This window comes from Asterias rubens, chromosome 10, assembly GCF_902459465.1.
Source record: "Asterias rubens chromosome 10, eAstRub1.3, whole genome shotgun sequence".
Classification (NCBI taxonomy): domain Eukaryota; kingdom Metazoa; phylum Echinodermata; class Asteroidea; order Forcipulatida; family Asteriidae; genus Asterias; species Asterias rubens.
Genome location: NC_047071.1, coordinates 13044758 through 13065023, shown reverse-complemented (window position 1 = coordinate 13065023; position 20266 = coordinate 13044758). Strand labels below are relative to the sequence as shown.

General features: G+C 39.2%; 1 protein-coding gene across 1 annotated transcript; it reads left to right on the top strand.

Annotated features, from left to right (window-relative positions):
- The first annotated feature begins 2578 nt into the window (after nt 1-2578).
- On the top strand, nt 2579-19146 carry LOC117295898 (G-protein coupled receptor 54-like). Its single transcript, XM_033778687.1, has 3 exons — nt 2579-3626; nt 13911-14046; nt 17821-19146. The coding sequence occupies exons 1-3, from the start codon at nt 3291-3293 to the stop codon at nt 18510-18512; spliced, it is 1164 nt and encodes a 387-aa protein (XP_033634578.1). The 5' UTR covers nt 2579-3290; the 3' UTR covers nt 18513-19146.
- Nucleotides 19147-20266: the final 1120 nt, after the last annotated feature.

Here is a 20266-nt window from a genome sequence, read left to right as displayed (position 1 = left end):
CAGCTGGCCACCTAATTAATAACTTTTTGAAAAACAACGACGCTAAAGCTCCTTTGTCAGCAACTGTTAGCATGAAAATGTGCCTACTGTTGCAAGCATGAAAATAAGCCTCCCCAACTTTTTGAAGAAAACAAAAAACACCTACGTTATAGCTTGCACGAAAACAACCATATGATATTGGCCCCTCATCCAATTTCTATCAATGTCAAAGCTAAAACAACGATTTGCAGTCACCAAACTCCCCACCCTGAACATGACTGTGAATGTAGGGTGTTCATCACAGCACACTGCTGGCATTAATCTACACCTTAAAGGAACACGTTGCCTTGGATCGGTCGAGTTGGTCTTTGAAAAGCGTTTTGTAACCGTTTGTTATTAAATGCATATGGTTCGAAAGATGTTTGTAAAAGTAGAATACAATGATCTACACAAATATGCCTCGAAATTGCGTGGTTTTCTTTTTACCTCGTCCAATAACACGGTCGGCCATTTATAAATGGCCGACCGTGATAGTTCGCGACGTAAAAAGTAAACCGTACAGTTTTGAGTGATACTTGTGGGGATCATTATATTTTACTTTTTAAACATCTTTCTAACCATATGCATTTCATAACAAACGGTTTCAAACGCTTTTTATAGACCAACTCGTCCGATCCACGGTAACGTGTTCCTTTAAAGAGGATTCGGGTACTTTTTTAAAATGTCCACAGATTTACATTAAACTTACAGGGTTTGAAGATAATGATAGTGGAAAGCTTCCCTTCAAATATTACCAACTTAAGTTGTGCAGTTTTTGAGAAATGAGTAAAATAAGTCACAAAATAGTTTTGGTCTCATGAGACCAAAATTATTTTAGCATGTAAAATCCCCTTAACCAGTTATGATAATATACCAAAACCATAGCATAACTGGTTAATACGTTTTTACATGCTAAAACTGAGACAAAAATTATTACTTTTACTCATTTCTCGAAAACTATAGCACCTCAGTAAGTAACATTTCAAGGGAAGCTTTCTACTATCATAATCTTCAAACTGTGTAAGTTTAATGTATATCTGTGGACATTGTGTTTTTTGTTAGTTTTTGTCAGTCTCATCAATTTGTTCTTCATGCAATGACGATTCTATGCATACTTTTTCGGTTTCCATGAAAATACATGACGTTGCCAAACAATGCAATTTGTTGGTGATTACGAAAGCTGCCCCCCAAACTTTTTTTAAAAACGCCTACGCTATAGCTAGTACGAAACAACCCCACGATTTGCAGTCTCCAGGGCCCAATTTCATAGAGCTGCTTAGCGGCATATTTTGTACTTACTGTGCAATTTATATTTCATAGCGCTGCTAACCGTAAGCAAACGAAAAGGCATGCTAACCTTCCGGTGCTTACCGCACGAAAATAAATGACGTCACAATGCAAATCCACGGTAAACACGCAATATGGCCGCCCAATTTGTTTGCTGACCTGTGAAACACGCTAAGGCTGAAGCAGTTTTTTCTGCTACAGTAAGCACGCAAATTTGCTTACCGTTAAGCAGCGCTATGAAATTGGGCCCAGACCCCACCCTGAAAACATGACTAAAATGTAGGATCTGCACCACAGCACCCTGTTGGCATTCCTATATCAACACCTTAGTACTCGTCTGCAAATATTGTCCTTCTCATCAATTTGCTCTACGTGCAATGACGATGTTAAATGAAACGACGAGGCGATACATTTTAGAATCTGACTCGATTTAGCCGTTTGATGACTGTCCTAATTCTATTTACACACGTCAGTTCATGCCGCTGAGTGTTTCCAAATACACTCTGTAAGATTGAGTAAACCTCATGAAATTTGTGAGGTTTGTTTTAAAGGCACTTGACACTTTCAGTAATAACTCAGATAAACATATCAAAGCTAAGAGTTGTTGATAGTAAAACACATTGTTAGAAACGACTTCATCTGAAGTAACAATCCATTGTTTTTGAGAAAGAGGTAATATCTCACTCAAATATTGAAAGACTTCATGCCCGAAGCCTGTTATAATGTATCTGACAGCACAAAAATGTGTACACATTCAAATGTTGTTGTTTTTTTTGTCTTGTATTTTTTATTACATTATTATCATTCAACTTGGATGACCAATTGAGTCAAAATGTTCACATCATTAGTTATTGTATGCATATGTTTGGGATACACCAAGTGAGAACTGGTCCTGGACAATTACTAAATGGTGACGTGCCTTTAAAACTGACCCAGGAACAAGGGGCGTGGCCTCAATAAATGTCAACGACCAATACAGGGGTAGAACACCACACGACTCGTCATGCTTTGAGTAGGTGGGTGTGGGACTAGTCAAGTTGAAGGGTTCATCACTGGTAACTGTATTGGTCGATTCACTAAACAACATGTACAGTGATGCAGCGCGCCAATGGGGTCTCACTGCAATCAGACTTGAACATTTTCTTTCTTACCCATCAGCCTCAAAGACAAAAACATAAAATGAAAAATACAAATATGTCTGCAGTCCATTTGTTCAGGCACGATCTTTCCTATAATGTCTAACTCCTATATTCTGTTTTGTGTCTCCAGTTGCTCCACACTCTAAAGCAGTTCCACGAAGACGTCACCAAGAGTGTCATTGGCTGCAGACGCTGTGAGCAGTAATTGATGTACATCAGTCAGTGAGAGTTGCTAGCTCCAAACACGCATGACTAGAAGAAGTAGCCCCCTGTTTAGAGGCAAGTAAAGCAGCTCGCCGGATTCAAAACCACCGCGACGTTCAGCCTGAGCCGAACTCTTATCCACTTATCAGAGCTCAGTGAGACGACCTCTTGTAATCCCTAGATGTGCATCGGTGTGTAGCCGCTGAGTGGGAGATTTGGGAGATTGTGTGTTTTATATTAGGTGAGCGCATTATGAGAACGGTTTAGTGCGGCGTGGATGCCCCATGAACTCTTGTCAATCGCTCCGCAACGGTTGTCGGCAAACTGCTCGTATAGTAAAGCAGACCCACTTGTCATCTTTAGCGGAACCTGTTCGAGCTTATTTTGCCATTTGCACTGTGGGCACTGATCCTTTCTCATTGGATTTGTGGATACCTCTGCACTGAAATGAAACAGCGGCTACTGGCTTCCTCCTCATCGTTTTAGCAAGAGCCAGCAAAGTTCCGCATCTCAAGGATTTAGAATATTCAGTTGACTCGTCGCAACTTCGAAGTGGGGATTGTTCTACTAACAATTGCACACTTTCACCTGTGACCTAAACTCAACTCAAGAAAGAAAGAACTAGCGAGAAAAAAAAAAGACATGTCGAATGGGGATTTTCTAAGTGATAGTTATTCGATGTACTATAATGATAACGCTACCGTCGAGGCGGCATCACTGGGCCCCAGTGCCGTCTTAGTGCCCCTGACTCTCGGCATCATCGCGGTCCTGGCCGTGGTGGGCAACGCACTAGTCATCTATATCGTGCTCCGGTATCGGAACATGAGGAGCAGTGTGACCAACTTTTATATCATGAACGTAGCCATCAGTGATATCGTCTTTGTGGTGATATGTGTCCCGCTGACATCAGTGAGCTACGGTATGACTTACTGGCCATTTGGACAGTTCTTCTGCAAGTTGAACGCCTACATGCAATGCGTGAGTACATCTTGTTACTTCCAATTCCTTTCACAGTAGTTGTGGTTTTTCTTTAAAAGGCACTGGACACTTTTGGTAACTGTCAAAGGTCAGTATTCTCACTTGGTGTTCCCAAACATGCATAACATAACAAACACGTGAAACTTTTGACTCAATTGGTCATCGAATCAAAGATCAAAGAAAAATCACCCCTGTTGCATAATGTTTGAGCTTTCAGATGTATTTAAAAGTATTTTTATATTTGAGTGAGAAATTTACATCTTTCCCAAAAACTAAGTCAGTTCAGAGGGAACCGTTTCTCACAATGTTTTATACTATCAACATATCTCCATTGCTCGTTAACAAGTATACTGTTATGCGTGCACAGATTGAGGTTTAGGCTAATTATCTACCACGTAGCAATCTGCTTATCACATTGTAGTTTGTAGACCATTAAAGACCTGCTTGAACGAAAATGGCAAGTCGTGAACTGTGCTGAATTCCACTTAAAATGTTTTCGATGAATAAGGAAATCGAGTCAAATGATTATAAATAAGTTTCAATTGTGTAAAAAAACAATCATTTTGTATGCCCTTGTCCAGAGCTTTTCTGCGAGATTTGCGAAAAGCCCCGTTACGTAATCACTCTCAAAACGTCATAAGTAGATAAAGCCGCTTTGTGGCAGCGTGGATGTATAACAAAGCAAACTCCCACAAATGACGTCAGCGGCATTGTCCTTTGACGCCCGCTCTCAACGGCAGAAGTGTTTTTAGTTTTTCAAAAAACCTTTAGGTAGGTACCTGATTTTTTAATCGATAATTACGAAAAGTTCAGAAGTGTACACATATCAAAATTACATTAAAATGGTGAACAAGTGCATTATAAACAAGTAAAAATACCATTTCTGTTGAAAACATTCCGCTCAGGTAGCTGTTTAAAGGGTTCGGGTACTTTTTCAAAATGTCCACTAAGCTTTTCGTAAAAGGAGCATTTTTCAATTTACATTTCGAAAACAAAATACTACTGTAAATGACCCCCTGTGATGCGGTTAATTATGATTCATCCAAATTACATCTATGGTGTGTGCGTGCTTAGAGGAGGGGTTTCCATGGTAACATGACATGACTATTCCTATTTGTTGACCAGTTTGGCACATTCAATCCAGCCGGATATGTATTTTGTTAGTATTTTGTTTTGTCAAAAATAATGATGAAAAGTAAATTTAAATACGTGATTACAGATGTGTGCATGCTTTCAGACGCTTGATTTCGGGACCTCAAAATCTAATTATGAGGTCTCGAAATCAAATTCAAACATTTTGGAGGAAAATTACTTCTTTCTCGAAAACTACGTTACTTCAGAGAGAGCTGTTTCTCGCGATGTCTGATACTATCAACCTCTCCCCAATACTCGTTACCAAGTGAGGTTTAATGCTAATAATTATTTTGAGTATTTATCAATAGTGCCCAGTGCCTTTATGTTTATTATTGTATTGTGCAGGATTTCAAACTTTGCCTAGTGAAAAGAGGTTTGCGGTAGCACCATGTCAATGTATGTTTGTTTTGTTTGTGTTGGTTCTGAAACGAACCGGTGGTTTACGACTCAATGTTCGATTTGTTTGCTTCTAAAGACGATCAGAGTATACTGATCGAAACATTGAGTCTTTAGAATCGATATTTTCAGTTTTGAGAACCAAAACTACTCCAAAAGAGAATATTCATATGGTGTCAACGCAAAACTTTCTTGGTAATTTTTTTTTTTTTTTTTTTTTTGACCCATGGCAGGCAGGTTAATAACACTGTTCCAGGGATTGTTTCCAGGAATTTGCTCTCTTAAACATCTTACCGTCTTAGAAGTTCACAAGACCACTTAACCGTGCACTCAAGTTTTAACTTACCTTTCAAAAACACCTAAGGCTTTCCTAGGTAAACAGGCGATCGTGTACGCTGCTCCTACAATAGACAAATGTTGCTCCTCGATTAGACAGTCATCATCACTACAAAAGTACGTTGGTTTACGAATTCCTAGTGGTACTGAAGTGATATTCTGTCTTTGTTCTCTTCATCCGTTTACATTCTTTGTAATGCGAAGTATATTCATATGAGCGGGCATTGCGCAATACAAAACTCCATTATTATTCTATAACTATTTTAACTTAAAAGATGGAAATTCGCCCCGGTACCCGCTGCTTAAATACAAGATTCGAACTTTCTCGAGCTACCAGGTAATATCGGTTGGTAATACACTGCTGTATAACTACGAAGGTCGTGGGTTCGAGTCCAACCCGAGCTGCACCCGAGCCTAAAATTGTTGTGCACATTACCTCGAGAAAGTACAGAGTGTACGGTGCTAAAACACATCCCGTGTATAAGATAAAGCCACAACTGATGTACTATATACTATTCACCGCTAAGTCCCCCAAGTACAGCTGGTGATTCAGTAAAGTTGTCAAACCTTGCCGAGTCTAACCAATACCCAGTTGTCATGAACAGTTGAATCTATTCTCTGTTTGATTCTAATTATTGTCAAGAAAAAACACCGAGATTCGTTGCTTGCGGCTACCCCCATTCATCCAGACATCTTGCTCCGGAATCCCACGTGGATTCATCACTCCTAGAGGGTTTCTATACTTTCAGATTGTCCTCGTAATTTGAAAATCATCTTTGTTTACCTTCTTTATCAGTGAAAGGAGGAAGCAAGATCTAGAAGGTAGATATAACAATTTGTAAAAGGAGACGATCCAACCGGTCAACAAAAGAGAGGGTAAAAATATTACTTTGGGAATTGTACTTTTGAATGGAAAAAAAATTACGAGAGAAACTGATATAATTTTTGTTTATATATAGGTAAATTACGAAGCGTAGTGCCGCCACATTGGATACAAAAACTCAGTCATATCTTGTACGTTAACGATAACATGTTCGTACACTATCCAAACTTATCGTGCGTACATACATTATATTTTTTTTTATGTGGCGTCAAAACGCTTCTGTATATGAATACACTTGCACAGATGCAAACATTTAAACAAGAACCACATACTGTTGTCTTAGCTGTAAGAAAATGTGTGTATTTCTTCTTTGCAAGCATCTACCAAGCAAAATACAGTGTTATACCACATATCGACTAATATACAATGATACCTCAACAAGCAATGCCTCAAAACCTACATAGCACTCACATACACGAACATTATTCGAACTGTCTCTGTATGGTAAATAATACATCTGCTCTAGCATTACAAAGGTCGTGGGTTTGAATCCCACCCGAGTGGAATGCTTGGATGGATTGTGTTCATCACAGGAGAAATCTTAACACAGCGATGTATAGGGTAATAAACTAATGTTGCTATAATTAATGTTTTAATGGGAGACTTTCTGGGACGATAGAGGGCAGCAGACTTACCGGGTAAATACATTGTTCTCAGAATTATGCGCATGTTCAGAACTACGTAAACAATGGAAATTTACCCGGTATGTCTGCTGCCACCTAGCGTTGGAAAGTCACCTATTAGACCTACACCAACATGTTGTACTATAGCAATTTATACTCGGTACCTCTCGTGTTTAATTAAAAATAATCACAGGCATATTTCTTGGGTGGGATTCCAACCAAAATGATGTGCCATTCTAGGGCATTGTCTTACCAACTAGACAACTGAGATTGCCCGATATAGCTAGAGGCAGCTCGAATCCTATGTTATAAGCATCGGGTCCGTAACGATCATAATGGATGTTAAAATGGCACATGGGATAAGGAATATTAATTTTAGATTTACCCTCACATAGATGTGTGTTAGCACTGTACTCAGTACTTCCCCGAGTTATGTTTAAAAAAATCACAAGCATTTTATTACTCGGGTGAGATTTAAACCCGCGACCTTTGCAATTCTAGAGCAGTGTCATACCAACTAGACCACCGAGATAGCCCGGTAGCTAGTTTCCAATATTCCAGTTTACGAAATACAGTGCTAACACACGTCAATGTAAGGTTAAAACCAAAATCAATATCATTTATCCTCGATGCCAAGTTAACATCCATTAATGTTCTTAACCCAGTTGCAAATTTATCATCAGTTATAACAAATAGACGCGCCTAACAAATGGGTCACTTTATCACCTGCCATACTCCGTCTTGAGGTGCTGTGAAGCAATATACAGCCAATCACCGTAGCAGTCTCGGGAAGGGTTTTGAATGTCTTACCATTAAAAAAAAAACAGCAAACAGAAGGGGGGAATTTTTTTTTCTTCACCAATTTCTAAAAAGGGGACATTACAAAAATTACCTAAAGGTTAAGTGGCGCAATATACAGCCAATCACCATTACATAGCAGTAACCTAAAGATAAATTAAGTGCCGTGGCGCAATATGCAGACAACCACCTTAACTCCGGGGTTGTTTTTGTATAACAGTAAAACAAAATAAGACAAGAAAAATAAATAAAGAGAAAATGGGAATTTGAATAAATAAGTCATTAAAAAGGAATTACCTAAAGATACAAATGTATGATAAAGATGAGCGGGGTGTTCCACCTCAAGGACCCTTGTTCGAATCCCGCTGGGAGCACCATCAGATAAATGGGACCGTTCAGTCCCTTCCTGATTACGTAAGTTTTCCTCATTCGCTAATTAGTTATTCTTCTCTACGTCGAATAAGTCTGAAACTGCCGTCCTTGTATTCTCTCCATGGGGTTCTTGATTATGACATTATGAGTTATTATCGTATCCATCGTGTTAGAAGAGATATCAAGAGCAATTGGTTGTATCATGGTTCAGATTTCTCTAGCAAATAATGTTTCAAATATTACACTTTTTGCAAGTTGCGATGAAATCAATAATATAGTAACATTTTAGACTTGAATTGAATTGAAATTATATTTTCCCCAAGCAAAACGCATGCCTCCTGAAGATGGTCAGAGCAGACTGATCGAGATGTGACCACCGTTTCTTTTCAGAACTAACACAACTCAAAAGAGATTAACATAATGTAATAATCGCAAACCTCACTCAAAGACAGTGGACACTATTTGTAATTACTCAAAATAATTATTGGCATAAAACTTTTCTTATGGTGACGAGTAATGGGGAGAGATTGATGGTATAAAACATTGTGAAAAACGGCTCCCTCTGAAGTGCCTTAGTTTTCGAGAAAGAAGTATAGTTTTCCACGAATTTGATTTCGAGACCTCAGATTTAGAACTTGAGGTCTCGAAATCACCCATCTAAACGCACACAACTTCGTGTGACAAGGGTGTTTTTCTCTTTCATTATTATCTCGCAAGTTCGATGACCGATTGAGCTCAAATTTTCACAGGTTTGTTATTTTATGCATATGTTGAGATACACCAACTGTGAAGGCTAATCTTTGACAATTACCAATAGTGTCCAGTGTCTTTAAAGACCTGCTTGAACGAAAATGTCAAGTCGTGAACTTTGCTGAATTCCACTTAAAATGTTTTCGATGAATAAGGAAATCGAGTCATATGGTTATAAATAGGTTTCAATTGTGTAAAAAAACAATCATTTTGTATGCCCTTGTCCAGAGCTTTTCTGTGAGATTTGCGAAAAGTACCGTTACGTAATCACTCTCAAAACGTCATAAGTAGATAAAGCCGCTTTGTTGCAGCAAGGATGTATAACAAAGCAAACTCCCACAAATGACGTCAGCGGCATTGTCCTTTGACGCCCGCTCTCAACGGCAGAAGTGTTTTTAGTTTTTCAAAAAACCTTTAGGTAGGGGCCTGATTTTTTACTCGATAATTACGAAAAGTTCAGAAGTGTACACATATCAAAATTACATTAAAATGGTGAACAAGTGCATATAAACAAGTAAAAATACAATTTCTGTTGAAAACATTCCGCTCAGGCAGCTGTTTAATGATGGAAACAAAATACTTGTTTACTACCTTGTGACGAAATAAATAAAGTACACTCCATTTCTGACCGAGAGACTGTTAAGTTGAGAATTGAAAAAAAATGTGGATAAGGCGCCTTCAGACCATTCAAATCCATGGTCCGAACATCCAAGAAGAAAATGACTTATAAACCTTTTGTTTTGCCGTCTACTTTTCCCCCCAACATATACTCCCCTTTTAGCCTGCCTCATTCACGTAATAATTACTTTTCCCCTTCTTCCCACACCCTTGATATTGTCCTTTGTGTTTCTGTCTTTTATTGTCAAACCAGTCTCGCCCACTGCCCTTCTCCCTCCATTCGTCGTGAACCACTTACTTTGTGCTTGGTGCCTTATGTCCGAACTCTATCCGTATGTATTTCCACAAATTATGTTCGCTGTGTTGTCATTTAGCCTTCTAGAAAGACTCTGCTAAAGGGTTGAAACCATTTTTCGAAATAAAAGTGAATCAAATTAAAATGTTATCGCAGTGCTGTACATCTCTCAGTGACAATCTTGCACCATCCATCATGAGCCAGCACTATCTCTCCTTTTTGTTTCCGTCACAAACTTCCTTGCTCTACCCCCCCCCTCCCCCCTTGACACACTCTTCCCGGGAATCGGAAATCCTTTAAACATTCACTAGACAAATTCTCCCCTACTTACACCCGTTCCAGTAAAAACAGCACTCTGTATCAATCCATCTTCGTATACCCCTACAACCGGAGAGCGGCGAGTCTTCGATTTCTCCTTGAATATAGAATCTCTTTGTACGTTCTTCCTTTTTTGGTCAGCTGGCTAGATTGTTCAATCAAAACACAGAGCTTGACCCCTGTCCAGGGTTTTTCTCTCCCTTATGTCCCCAGCAGATGCGGTTACTGGCTCATTATTTGCATTACCGCATCCTCGATTAGGCAAAGAGAGACAGGGAAATACAAAAAGACAAGTTGTTTTGGAATGTCAAACACGAAAAATAACAAGCGAAAGTGATTGAATTTGTAAATTGATGTAGAGTGGAGTGTGTTGCTATCGGAGCAGGATTTCGTCTAGCTGCGTAAACACGTAAATTGGCGGTGCACACACAAAAAGCTGTTGCTAGAGAGTCTAATAGGTTATCAGCCATTAGTGTAAATGCTGGTCGATCGGCATGCAGTAAATGTCCTGTTTTGGAGTTTTTGTTTTACCGTCAGAGCATAATTTAAACGGTTTTGACTTTAAAACCCTTCGGATTTTAGGGTAGATTTTTGAATTCTGTACTTTGAGCTTGTGAAAGAAGTCACATTTAGGTATCGCTTTACTTTAGCGCTACTAACATGCGGTTTTTAATGATGAGTGATTTGGCTGCGTCTTGTATATAGGTTCCCCGGCCACTTTGAAGAAAAAAGTCATTAAATTTCGTTTGAAAATAAAAGCTCTCTAAGATCAGTATGCAACTGTCAAAAAGGAGTAATTAATTTTAAACAGTTCAAAGATCATTACAGTATAGGCAAAGAAACTCACCCAATTTCGTAACAGCCAGCAGTAAGAGCTGGCCAACCATTCAATCAAACGTAAATAGGGCCGAATCCGAATTGGCGGCAACGGCTATGGCTACGGCTGCTGCTAAGGGTGTTGCTAAGGACGTCCTATACCTCAACACGTATTGACGCGGAAATCTAGCCGTAGCCGTAGCTGTAACCACTAATTCGGACACGGCCTAAGTTTTAGACATTTAAAGTCTGAGTCTCGCATGCATATTACCGAGATAGAATGACTGAAGCGAATATGATCGAGAAACACGAAATAATGTGTGCATGAAAACGAAATTGAATGCATCGATGCTAAAAAGGAAACCTTATATTTTGAGTGGAATCTGGGGGAATGCATGAATTTGAATGCGTGTTACTGAAATGTTTAATGTGCCGAAACTGACCGGGAAACTTTTATTCGTATATCTTAGAAGAGTGTTTAGTGCTTTGATACATTATAAGAATAGTTAAATAACGGTGAAGTCTTACAAATTTATGTAGCGCACGTATGGCCAATAAGGAATACTCAAGGCGCTGCGATATACAAACTTTCAAAAATGTAAGATATTGCAGTGATGAATTCTGAGACCCAATTATGTCGCACCTTCAGTTTACAGGGTGATAGGGTGCATATAGCAGCCTCGGCCAGGAACACCAGGGCGAACCCCTTCTCTTTTATTATTTGTTTGTAACTTTGAAATAAACCTGACACATGGTGTATTCGCTGGAATGATGAAGTCACCTGGAAGTATTTTTCCAAAGGCGAAAACTCAAGAAATGTACGAAAAAAAGCGTTCATTAGGTACTGAAAATCAGACAATATTGAGCGTATCCTTGAGCATCCGATATTGCTGTGCTATTAATAGCCTTGCCGTCATGGTTTTGACAGCAATGCTTTCTTCTTCAGTCCCGTGTAAATGAAAACATGGCGAGGCACATCCAAATGAACAAGATTCGACCAAGAAACTCAAATTGTTTTAATTCAACTGTTTCTAACCAGAATCGTAATCAGAGAAAGAGGGAGATGAGCCAAAATGGGTCCAAAACTTTGAACACCTCATGATTGGTGCGTGACGTACGTTAACCTGAACCTTAACCGGGTCTTGTAGAATATTAGAGCTTAAAGCTAAGTTAATGTCTGGTTCAACACGTCATAACCGGCACAACGCCAGAAAAACCGTTAGGTTTCGACCATGCATAGTGAATCGCTCCAAATTATAGTGTACCTTGTAGTTAGTTTGAAGCTGCATTTAAAGCCACTGGACACTATTGATAATTGTTAAAGACCAGTCTTCTCACTTGGTGTATCTCAACATATGCACAAAATAACAATGTTTTAAACTGTCAATCTCTCCCCATTACTCGTAACCAAGTAAGGTTTTATGCTGAGTAATTATAATTAATTAACATTATTTTGAGTAATTACCAGTAGTGTCCAGTGCCTTTAACCAATCCCTTGAAAATGCTGTGCGTCAACAAAAAAGGCAAAGATTTCGTCAACGCACAAATTAATATGTTGTAGTCTGTGTTTAATAAATCTGTCCGGTACATGCACCGTTTGCCGCCACAGGTAATCGAGGTTATGCCGCATTTTCAGGTATCGAAAAAACATTCGATATTAACAGTATGGTGTTGACATTGAATCAGGTCATCGCATTGGTACGGTTTCAACGACCCATTTGTACAATTCTTGCGGGAGGGCAGAGCCCATTTACCGATACCCTGTCCTCGTTAAAATAATTGCCGAATACGATTACGACATTCTCTTTCGTCTGTGTTGCCCATACCGCTAGGTTTGTGTCAGCATTACAAAACAACTAATTAGCGAAATTTAAAACGTCTGGCTCATTAGTGGTATAGATGTTCACGTGCTTTATCTTACATTTTACGCTTTTCGTAACTAATAACATGTTATGATCATCTTTATAACTTAGCATGGTGGAAAACGATATGGAAAGGTTTGCGGTAACACCATGTAATGACTCTAAAATCTCTAAATGCGTTGGAGTGGTTCTGAAAGGAACCGTTGGTTTCAACTCGACGTTTCGATCAGTATACTCTGATTGTCTTCTGACAAAAAATGTTTGTTTCGACTTGACGTTTCGATCAGTATACTCTGATCGTTTTCTAGAGAAAGCAATGCAAATTAAACAATTGCTTATCGTGAAGTCGATACTTGTCATTCGGTTGCACTTTGGAGTTGGGCAAGGGGGTCCCAGGCAGAATGGGTGCGCGTTTACTGCCCCCCCCTCCCCAACCTCTTCGTAGATTACGCAAACAAAATTGGTTGGATTTCCATTAATCTCAGAAGATGATGGTTCCTGAGTAAATATGGTAGCAAAGCCATAAGTAAAGTTAAAACAGTACTCCTGCTCGAGTACGTCTGTCTACAATCATGTACTCGCACTTGAACTAAGGACAACTCTAGGAAAAAGGCCCGGCACTCCTAGCGAAGTACTCTTAATACCATATGGAAAAACAAACCTCGTAGCTCTCCGAGATTAAAGCTCTCGTACTCATAATGCTAATATAAATGTACAGGTATACAGTGGTGAGTCACAAGACAGCTGATTGTGGCGTCTCTTTTTTGTTACAAGACCACAGAGGCAGTAGTAGGCTTTCAACACTTCATAGAATTGACCATTTTTACGGACCGCAGTGGGAAATAACCAATTCCTAGTAGGCCAACTCACCCGGAAAGCGGTTTAAAAAACAAAATGAGGAAATTTACCAAAGTCTGTCAATTTTAACAGTTTATAAATATTTGTCTTAAATACAAAAATTGTGTTAGAAAGTGTAAACTTCAAGCTTAAAAGTAGTCACAATAAAACGAATTTTTTGATATTTACGTCCAAATTGTTATAAACATTAAACAATAAAACGTTTTCACTTTGCTTTTTGTTCAGGTGTCCGTTCAAGCTACGTGTACAACACTTACCGCCATGACAGTGGATAGATATTACGTCATCATGTCGCCATTAGCATCAAGGCGCACGCGCACCATATGCAGAGCTGGTATGGTGTGTGCGTCCATTTGGATATGTAAGTTATAAAGTTATTAACTGTTTGAATTATTATTTACTTCCAATAGGCAGCACGGAAACATTTCACACATTATAACTAAACATGGCTACAGAGGGCAAGCCTGGTGATAACCAATAAAAATCACCTTTAAAGATTTATTGACAATACAACCCTAGGCATATTTATGTTATAATTTATATGTTATTTTAATATCAAAGTTATATTGTCCTCTCCTTTCGAATAATTGTTAAAGGACATAAGGTTAATTTAGGGTTAAACAAAGCCAAATTGAATGGGGAGGGATTCAAACACGCGACCTCTGAATGACGTACTGGTTCTGTATCTAGCTAATACATGCGGCCTCCCTTTTTTTAGGGGATGTTCCTGTTTTTTTCCTTTTTACCCTTTACATTTTATAAAAGCAACTGCTATTCGTAATTCTCTACGCGGAAAAAAAAGCAAGCTTCGCGAGAAAAACAAACTGGACTATCTAGGCCACACGTCAAGGTTTACTGACATGACTCTTTACAAACGATCAAACCAAGTCAACACGTCCTCAAGTCTGTCTCTAGACTCAAACCAGGGGTAAAAAATAGACCACATGCTCGAATAAATCATCCTTAAATAAAAAATGCAACAGCTAATTTGGTGACCAAGGTGTGAGATGTGTATTTTCCCACCTCGGGTTTTCTTTGCTGAGTTCACCAATGCAGATTGAAGATGGTATCGGCTTACACTGCAGTTTGGATTTTTTTCACAAGTATTGTTATTCTGTCCAAAGAAATGTTATCTAGCCACCGGTAATGTACATTTATTTGTTAATTTTGTTTTTGTAATTTTCAAATTTTATTTGCAACTGTAAGAAATGTAAAACGATACCGAGGGCAAGACAGCATCCGTCAACCGAGTAAAAGTTGTCCCTTTAGGCGAAATATATATCGTATGATTTTGTGAATTGGTGCTTTACTTCGGCATTTTTGAAACAGAGTATATTATACGGCCCATGATCACGGTGTTCGCATGTTCTTGTGTTGACGGCAGCATGGGTGTGTCTAGTTCAATGAATTTAACTAGTTTTAAATGTTCTGAGAATAAAAATGAGATGTTAATTTTGGTTTTTACCCAAAAATGAGATGACTTATAGTATAAGGGACAAAATGAAATGAAATCATATTTTGGTAACAATTGAGGCTGGGTATTCGCTTATTATCCAAAAAATGGTATTTTTGTTTTTCAAGGGATTCGAACAAAAGCTTCAAAATTTCTCCGGATGCTCTAAAAGCAGTCGTTCGATTCCAAATGCACGGTAACTCGATTGCAAACGACCTGTAATCAGTCTTCCGCAGAATGGAGACCCTCCAAGCAATATAGAATTTCACTTACAAACTGTGACTGAAGAGGAAAAGTCTGTCTTTTTTGTCCTGCTCTTTTTTTCTTTTTTCTTTTTTTTCTTTTTTTTTTTTTTTTGGGGGGGGGGGGGGGGCTGAGCGGGAAACTCAATCCAGTGGTGCATTTTGTAACTGCCGATGCCATGTCTTTATTGGTGAAAAGGAATGTCCAATCAATAACCCAATTTCCTGTCGGTCCACCTCATCCCCTTCCCTTGCCTATTCAGGAAAAACATCTCCAGGTTGATACTGTCGTGTCAATGTGCTCGAGTCAACACTGTCTCCTTTTTCCTTTTTATCACAATATAAACATGTTCGAATTTTTTTTTCAGGGCTGATAAGTCTCCATAGTTATCTACTCAGCGGTTAGTAGATTATATATATAACAAGCCAGTTTTCAAAAGAGCAAACTCTACCTAGCAACTAGATACACATAATAATGGTGTTACAGCATGCCTCAAGTCCCATATAAAAATGGCTTCCGAATACGGTACTCCTAACTAAGACATTGACAATGGAGACCGCCAGCATAGGGCTGACGAAGTAGGCGTCGGCACATTAATCCGGAGGTCGTTGGTTCAAATACCGCTGTTGTCAATTCTTCTTTGACCCAAAATCAAATATAGTTAACAAAAAAGAACTAAACATCCCCTTATTGTAGACATTACGCCTTGGTGTTAGCGCATTCTTCACTACACCAGTCTGAATGTGATTGTTTTGTTTTTCTAGGCACTGCAGAAAAGGTGAAGTGCATGTCCCACTTGGTCAGGAATGTTTTTGCAAAACCTCCACATGGGCATTATCCATCTAATATCCCTGTGCATAACACTGCAGCAGTAATTTCCGCTTTTTTTTTTTTTTTTTTTTTTTTTTTTACATTATACGCACATTTTTTTCACCCAGTGATTATTGCTGCATTAGGGACATTTTAAAAAGAACTAACATAAGCTATGAATGCTAACCGCACATGACATTATTTGATGGGAAAAGCAGTAGGAGTTTAATAATCCTATTAAGCAAGCCACTTTGCATCCCATGTTGTTTAATGGCAACACACTGAAAACCATTCCACTGGTCTTCAGCTTGTATGTTTTCTATCCGAAAAAAATAATGAAATTTAATATTACAGCCAGTCATTTTCAGATCGGGACAGCTGGTTTCTTGTAGCAAGGGGATTAATACATTCATCATTTGCAGTTATATATTTAGTTAAAAACGTACCCCACTCCAATCCTTCAGAGCGATTTTTTTTTACAATACCATCTCAGTTTCTAATTCCAAAGCTCACCCTGAAATCGCTCACATCTCAAAGTGAATAAGGGGCCAAGTATTTGCATAATCAAATAGACACTATCCCTCGACTCGATCGGGTTGTATCAATTTCTCGTTTGGACTGAATTTGCGCTTTAGTCTCTGACGAATTGGGCGTTTTTAATTCGCCCAATTATACGATGTAGCGGTTATTAACGGCGCTTGCGCGGTTGTCTGTATAAAGGCTAAGGTTGCCGCCACGCAAGACATTCACAAATGTATGTGGGCCAGGTGACAACAGTCGCAATCTGATTAGTAGAGAATATATTATTTTTTCCTCAGTCAAGCTGTAGGTTGACCCCATTTTTGTCATTAACACCGATTCGTCAACCCGTTTTAATTGGATTATTTCCAATGTTGTTTTTAGACACTTGATTAATCAGATTGTGATTGAATCATCGTTGAGACAACCGACACAAAGTTGCACCAGTTTTAAATGAAAAGTTCAAAGGTTTGGGTCGAGTTGCTTATTACGAATCAGGAAACAAGAAAATCTATGTCTTTGACCTCAATTTAAAAGTGCCCCCGTTGAGAACCATTGACGTCATTGTTCAAATGGTGTCCTATGACTAGCAGTGTGTGGCTCTTTCCAAGCTGGCGGTTACGGCTGTGGTTAGATAACCAAAGGCGTGGGTTGATGGCTTATAGGCCTACTACATTCTTACAATCAACAACCTCCCAATTGGATTGTTATCCTTAAAAACAACTATATTTCCATCTGTTATCTGTATCGTGTTTCCTGCATGCACTGAGGCTGGGTAGAATGCTGGAGTTCATTATTAAAAGAAGGAACAAACTTATCAACCAACAAAGTCGCGAGCTCGGTAGGAGGAGGCTTTGTTTTTACAAGTGAGCAAAATGTGTATGTACCATTGTAAATGTAAGTTATTTTGACATTGGCAAGCGGAAGAAAGAGCAGCGATTTTATACAGGGCGCCCTCTGTCGAATATACCTGTCTAGCCAATGGTGTTTTCGCAAAATTGTTCTGATTACTAGATCATATGGAGCTATTAACTCCACGATCTCATCAACTATTTCATGGAAATGTTATCTTGAAATAATTGTGATATATACTTTTCGTTTTGGTTGCAGTTTCAGCTGTTGTTCACATTCCAGTAGCTGTTTTCTTCAAGATAGAGGTCATCAATTGGTTTGGTGAGATCAACGAGTACTGTAAGTTTACCCTGCACAAGCCTGCGGCTCTCTCCGGCTACTTCATCTATCTGAGTCTATCCACGTTCCTTTTACCCCTCACGATCATTGCCGTGTGTTATAGCCTCATATTATCACATCTGTGGAGTCTAAGCCGGGTCGGTAGATGCCGGGAGCCCACGTCGACTGCCGGGTACGACCCGCTGTCGCAGCAGAGTCGCTCTGGTGCCCTTCCCCCGGCACAAAGCTCGGCCCGGACGGCCAGCAAAACGTGGAAAACCACCCGGATCGTGCTGTGTGTTGTTATGCTTTTTGCCGTTTGCTGGGCACCCCTTCAGGCGTTCAACGTGTGGAATGCAATCGACCCCGAGCACCACAGCTCGTCGGTTCACGTAAATAATCTACGAGTGTTCTGCCTGTGTCTTGCGTATGCAAACTCTTGCATCAACCCTATCGTTTACGCCCTCGCGGGGACCAGTTATCGGCACCATCTCCATCAGATGGTGTCAGGAAGCAACAAGAGCGGGCGCATCAATAGCAGGTTCTCACCAACGGGAGGTAGAAATTCCTCATACAGATCGGTTCGTCGGATGTCTCGAACCGAAGCTACATCTGTAAGTACTTGTGTTTGAAACACACGAATGTGACTTTGAAAGTGGCTCAGAACAAACGGTGTATCACACTTGTGTGTTCAAAACCCATCTGCCCCTTGACATGTCAATTTGGATACTCACCCTTATCTATCACCGTTTACACGTAGATAGGGGAGGCTTATCCCCTCACTGGATCGTACGCTAATTGCTGTTTATATGGATGTAGCTTTTGTGAATGTAGTTTTTTCTCCCGGAACAAATTGGAAGAGCTCATTCGTTTAACCATTTAACAGCCGACTGCATACTAACACCGGCATCCGGGGCAGTGGAGTCCGGGACAAGGTATTTGAACGACTTGGAATGGAAGGATACTTCACAGTTTGCCGTATTTGCAGTGCATTTTGCTGACAAATATTCAAACAGTTGTGTTCACCCTAGACTAGTGTAGAAACGATTGTAAATCCAAGGCTAATAGATGACATGATAGGATACAAAGCCTCACGTCCGTATTGTTACAAACTGGTCTAAGCAGTAGGTTCTAACAGTTCAAACAAAGTATTTCCGTTGGCTGAGAGACGATTATGGTAAAGCGGTCCATATTGATGTATTTTAAAGGCAAGGTACACGTTCCGTAATTGTGAAAGACCAGTGTTCTCATCTGGTGTATCCCATAATAAGCATAAAATAACAAGCTTGTGGAAGTTTGGGCTCAATCGGTCATCGAACTGTGAGAAAATGGTGTAAGAAAAAACACCCTTGTTGGACGAACTTGTGTGCTTTACAGATAGGAATAAAAGACTTCTAACTAGAAACATTTTATTACGTTACTTCAGAGGGAGTCGTTGTCCCACAATGTTTTATACTATCAACAGCTCTCCAATGCTCGTCACCAAGTCAGTTTCTAAGTTAATATTTGTTTTGAGTAATTACCAAACGTGTACATTCACTTTAATTACTGTATCAAGAAAGTACTTCAATTTTTTTTTCGAGCTGTTTTACAAACCAGGGATACAGGGACAGAAACTCCAGATATGAACTTTTAATTGATTAAAACTATTGATAACAACAATGTCAATCGTTGGTCATCCTAAGTCTTGTAAAAAAAAAAATAAAGCACGCCCAAAATGTATATCGTAGCCTTGGATTCGTAGCGACGTCTTCAAGCATCCAAACAATACTATAGTAAACTGACCGCCTGCGTCAGGTCGTCAACCTGGAGTTGTTTTATTGCCACTGAATATTTCAGAAAATCGCTTCAATAATTCATAATTTAATATTAATTTGTATTTATATAGGCCTTTTATACTAAATGTGTAAAGCATCAGAGCATCAAATACCTGAATTGGTTTAGGAAGGGTCGTAGATTGTGTTTGTTTTTTTGCAATGCTGATTGATAGACCAATGTGTCGATAAAGATACAAGTATTGAAGTCACCTGTGAGTTTCAGCTGGATACAATGTCTACTTGTTGAGAAAACGGAAAAAAACGGGCACGGTGGTTTTATTAAGAACGTCAAATCTATCCACATTAAGCGAACAAGATGAAAGTAGGTACCAACCGCATCTCCCACCTGAACATTTACAAGCAAACACTAGGAAATCTTCTTAAATCGCATTATTTATTTTTTTTATTTTTTTTTTTTTTAGATTCCACTTCCAAAGTCTTACGGTATTATGTGCAATATTATTTTGTTTAGCTCGTCTAGTCATCAGACTATCATACATGTTGAAGGTGCTTAGTTTCGGTACCTTATGGAGATCAAAGCACACAACGAAGTGACAAACACAAGGAAA

Excerpts from the sequence above, each read along its gene's own strand:
- LOC117295898 (XM_033778687.1), top strand. The coding sequence starts at position 3,291 with ATGTCGAATGGGGATTTTCTAAGTGATAGTTATTCGATGTACTATAAT. Across the intron at positions 3,627-13,910 it reads TGAACGCCTACATGCAATGC|GTGTCCGTTCAAGCTACGTG; the intron begins GTGAGTACATCT and ends CTTTTTGTTCAG. Across the intron at positions 14,047-17,820 it reads GTGTGCGTCCATTTGGATAT|TTTCAGCTGTTGTTCACATT; the intron begins GTAAGTTATAAA and ends TTTTGGTTGCAG.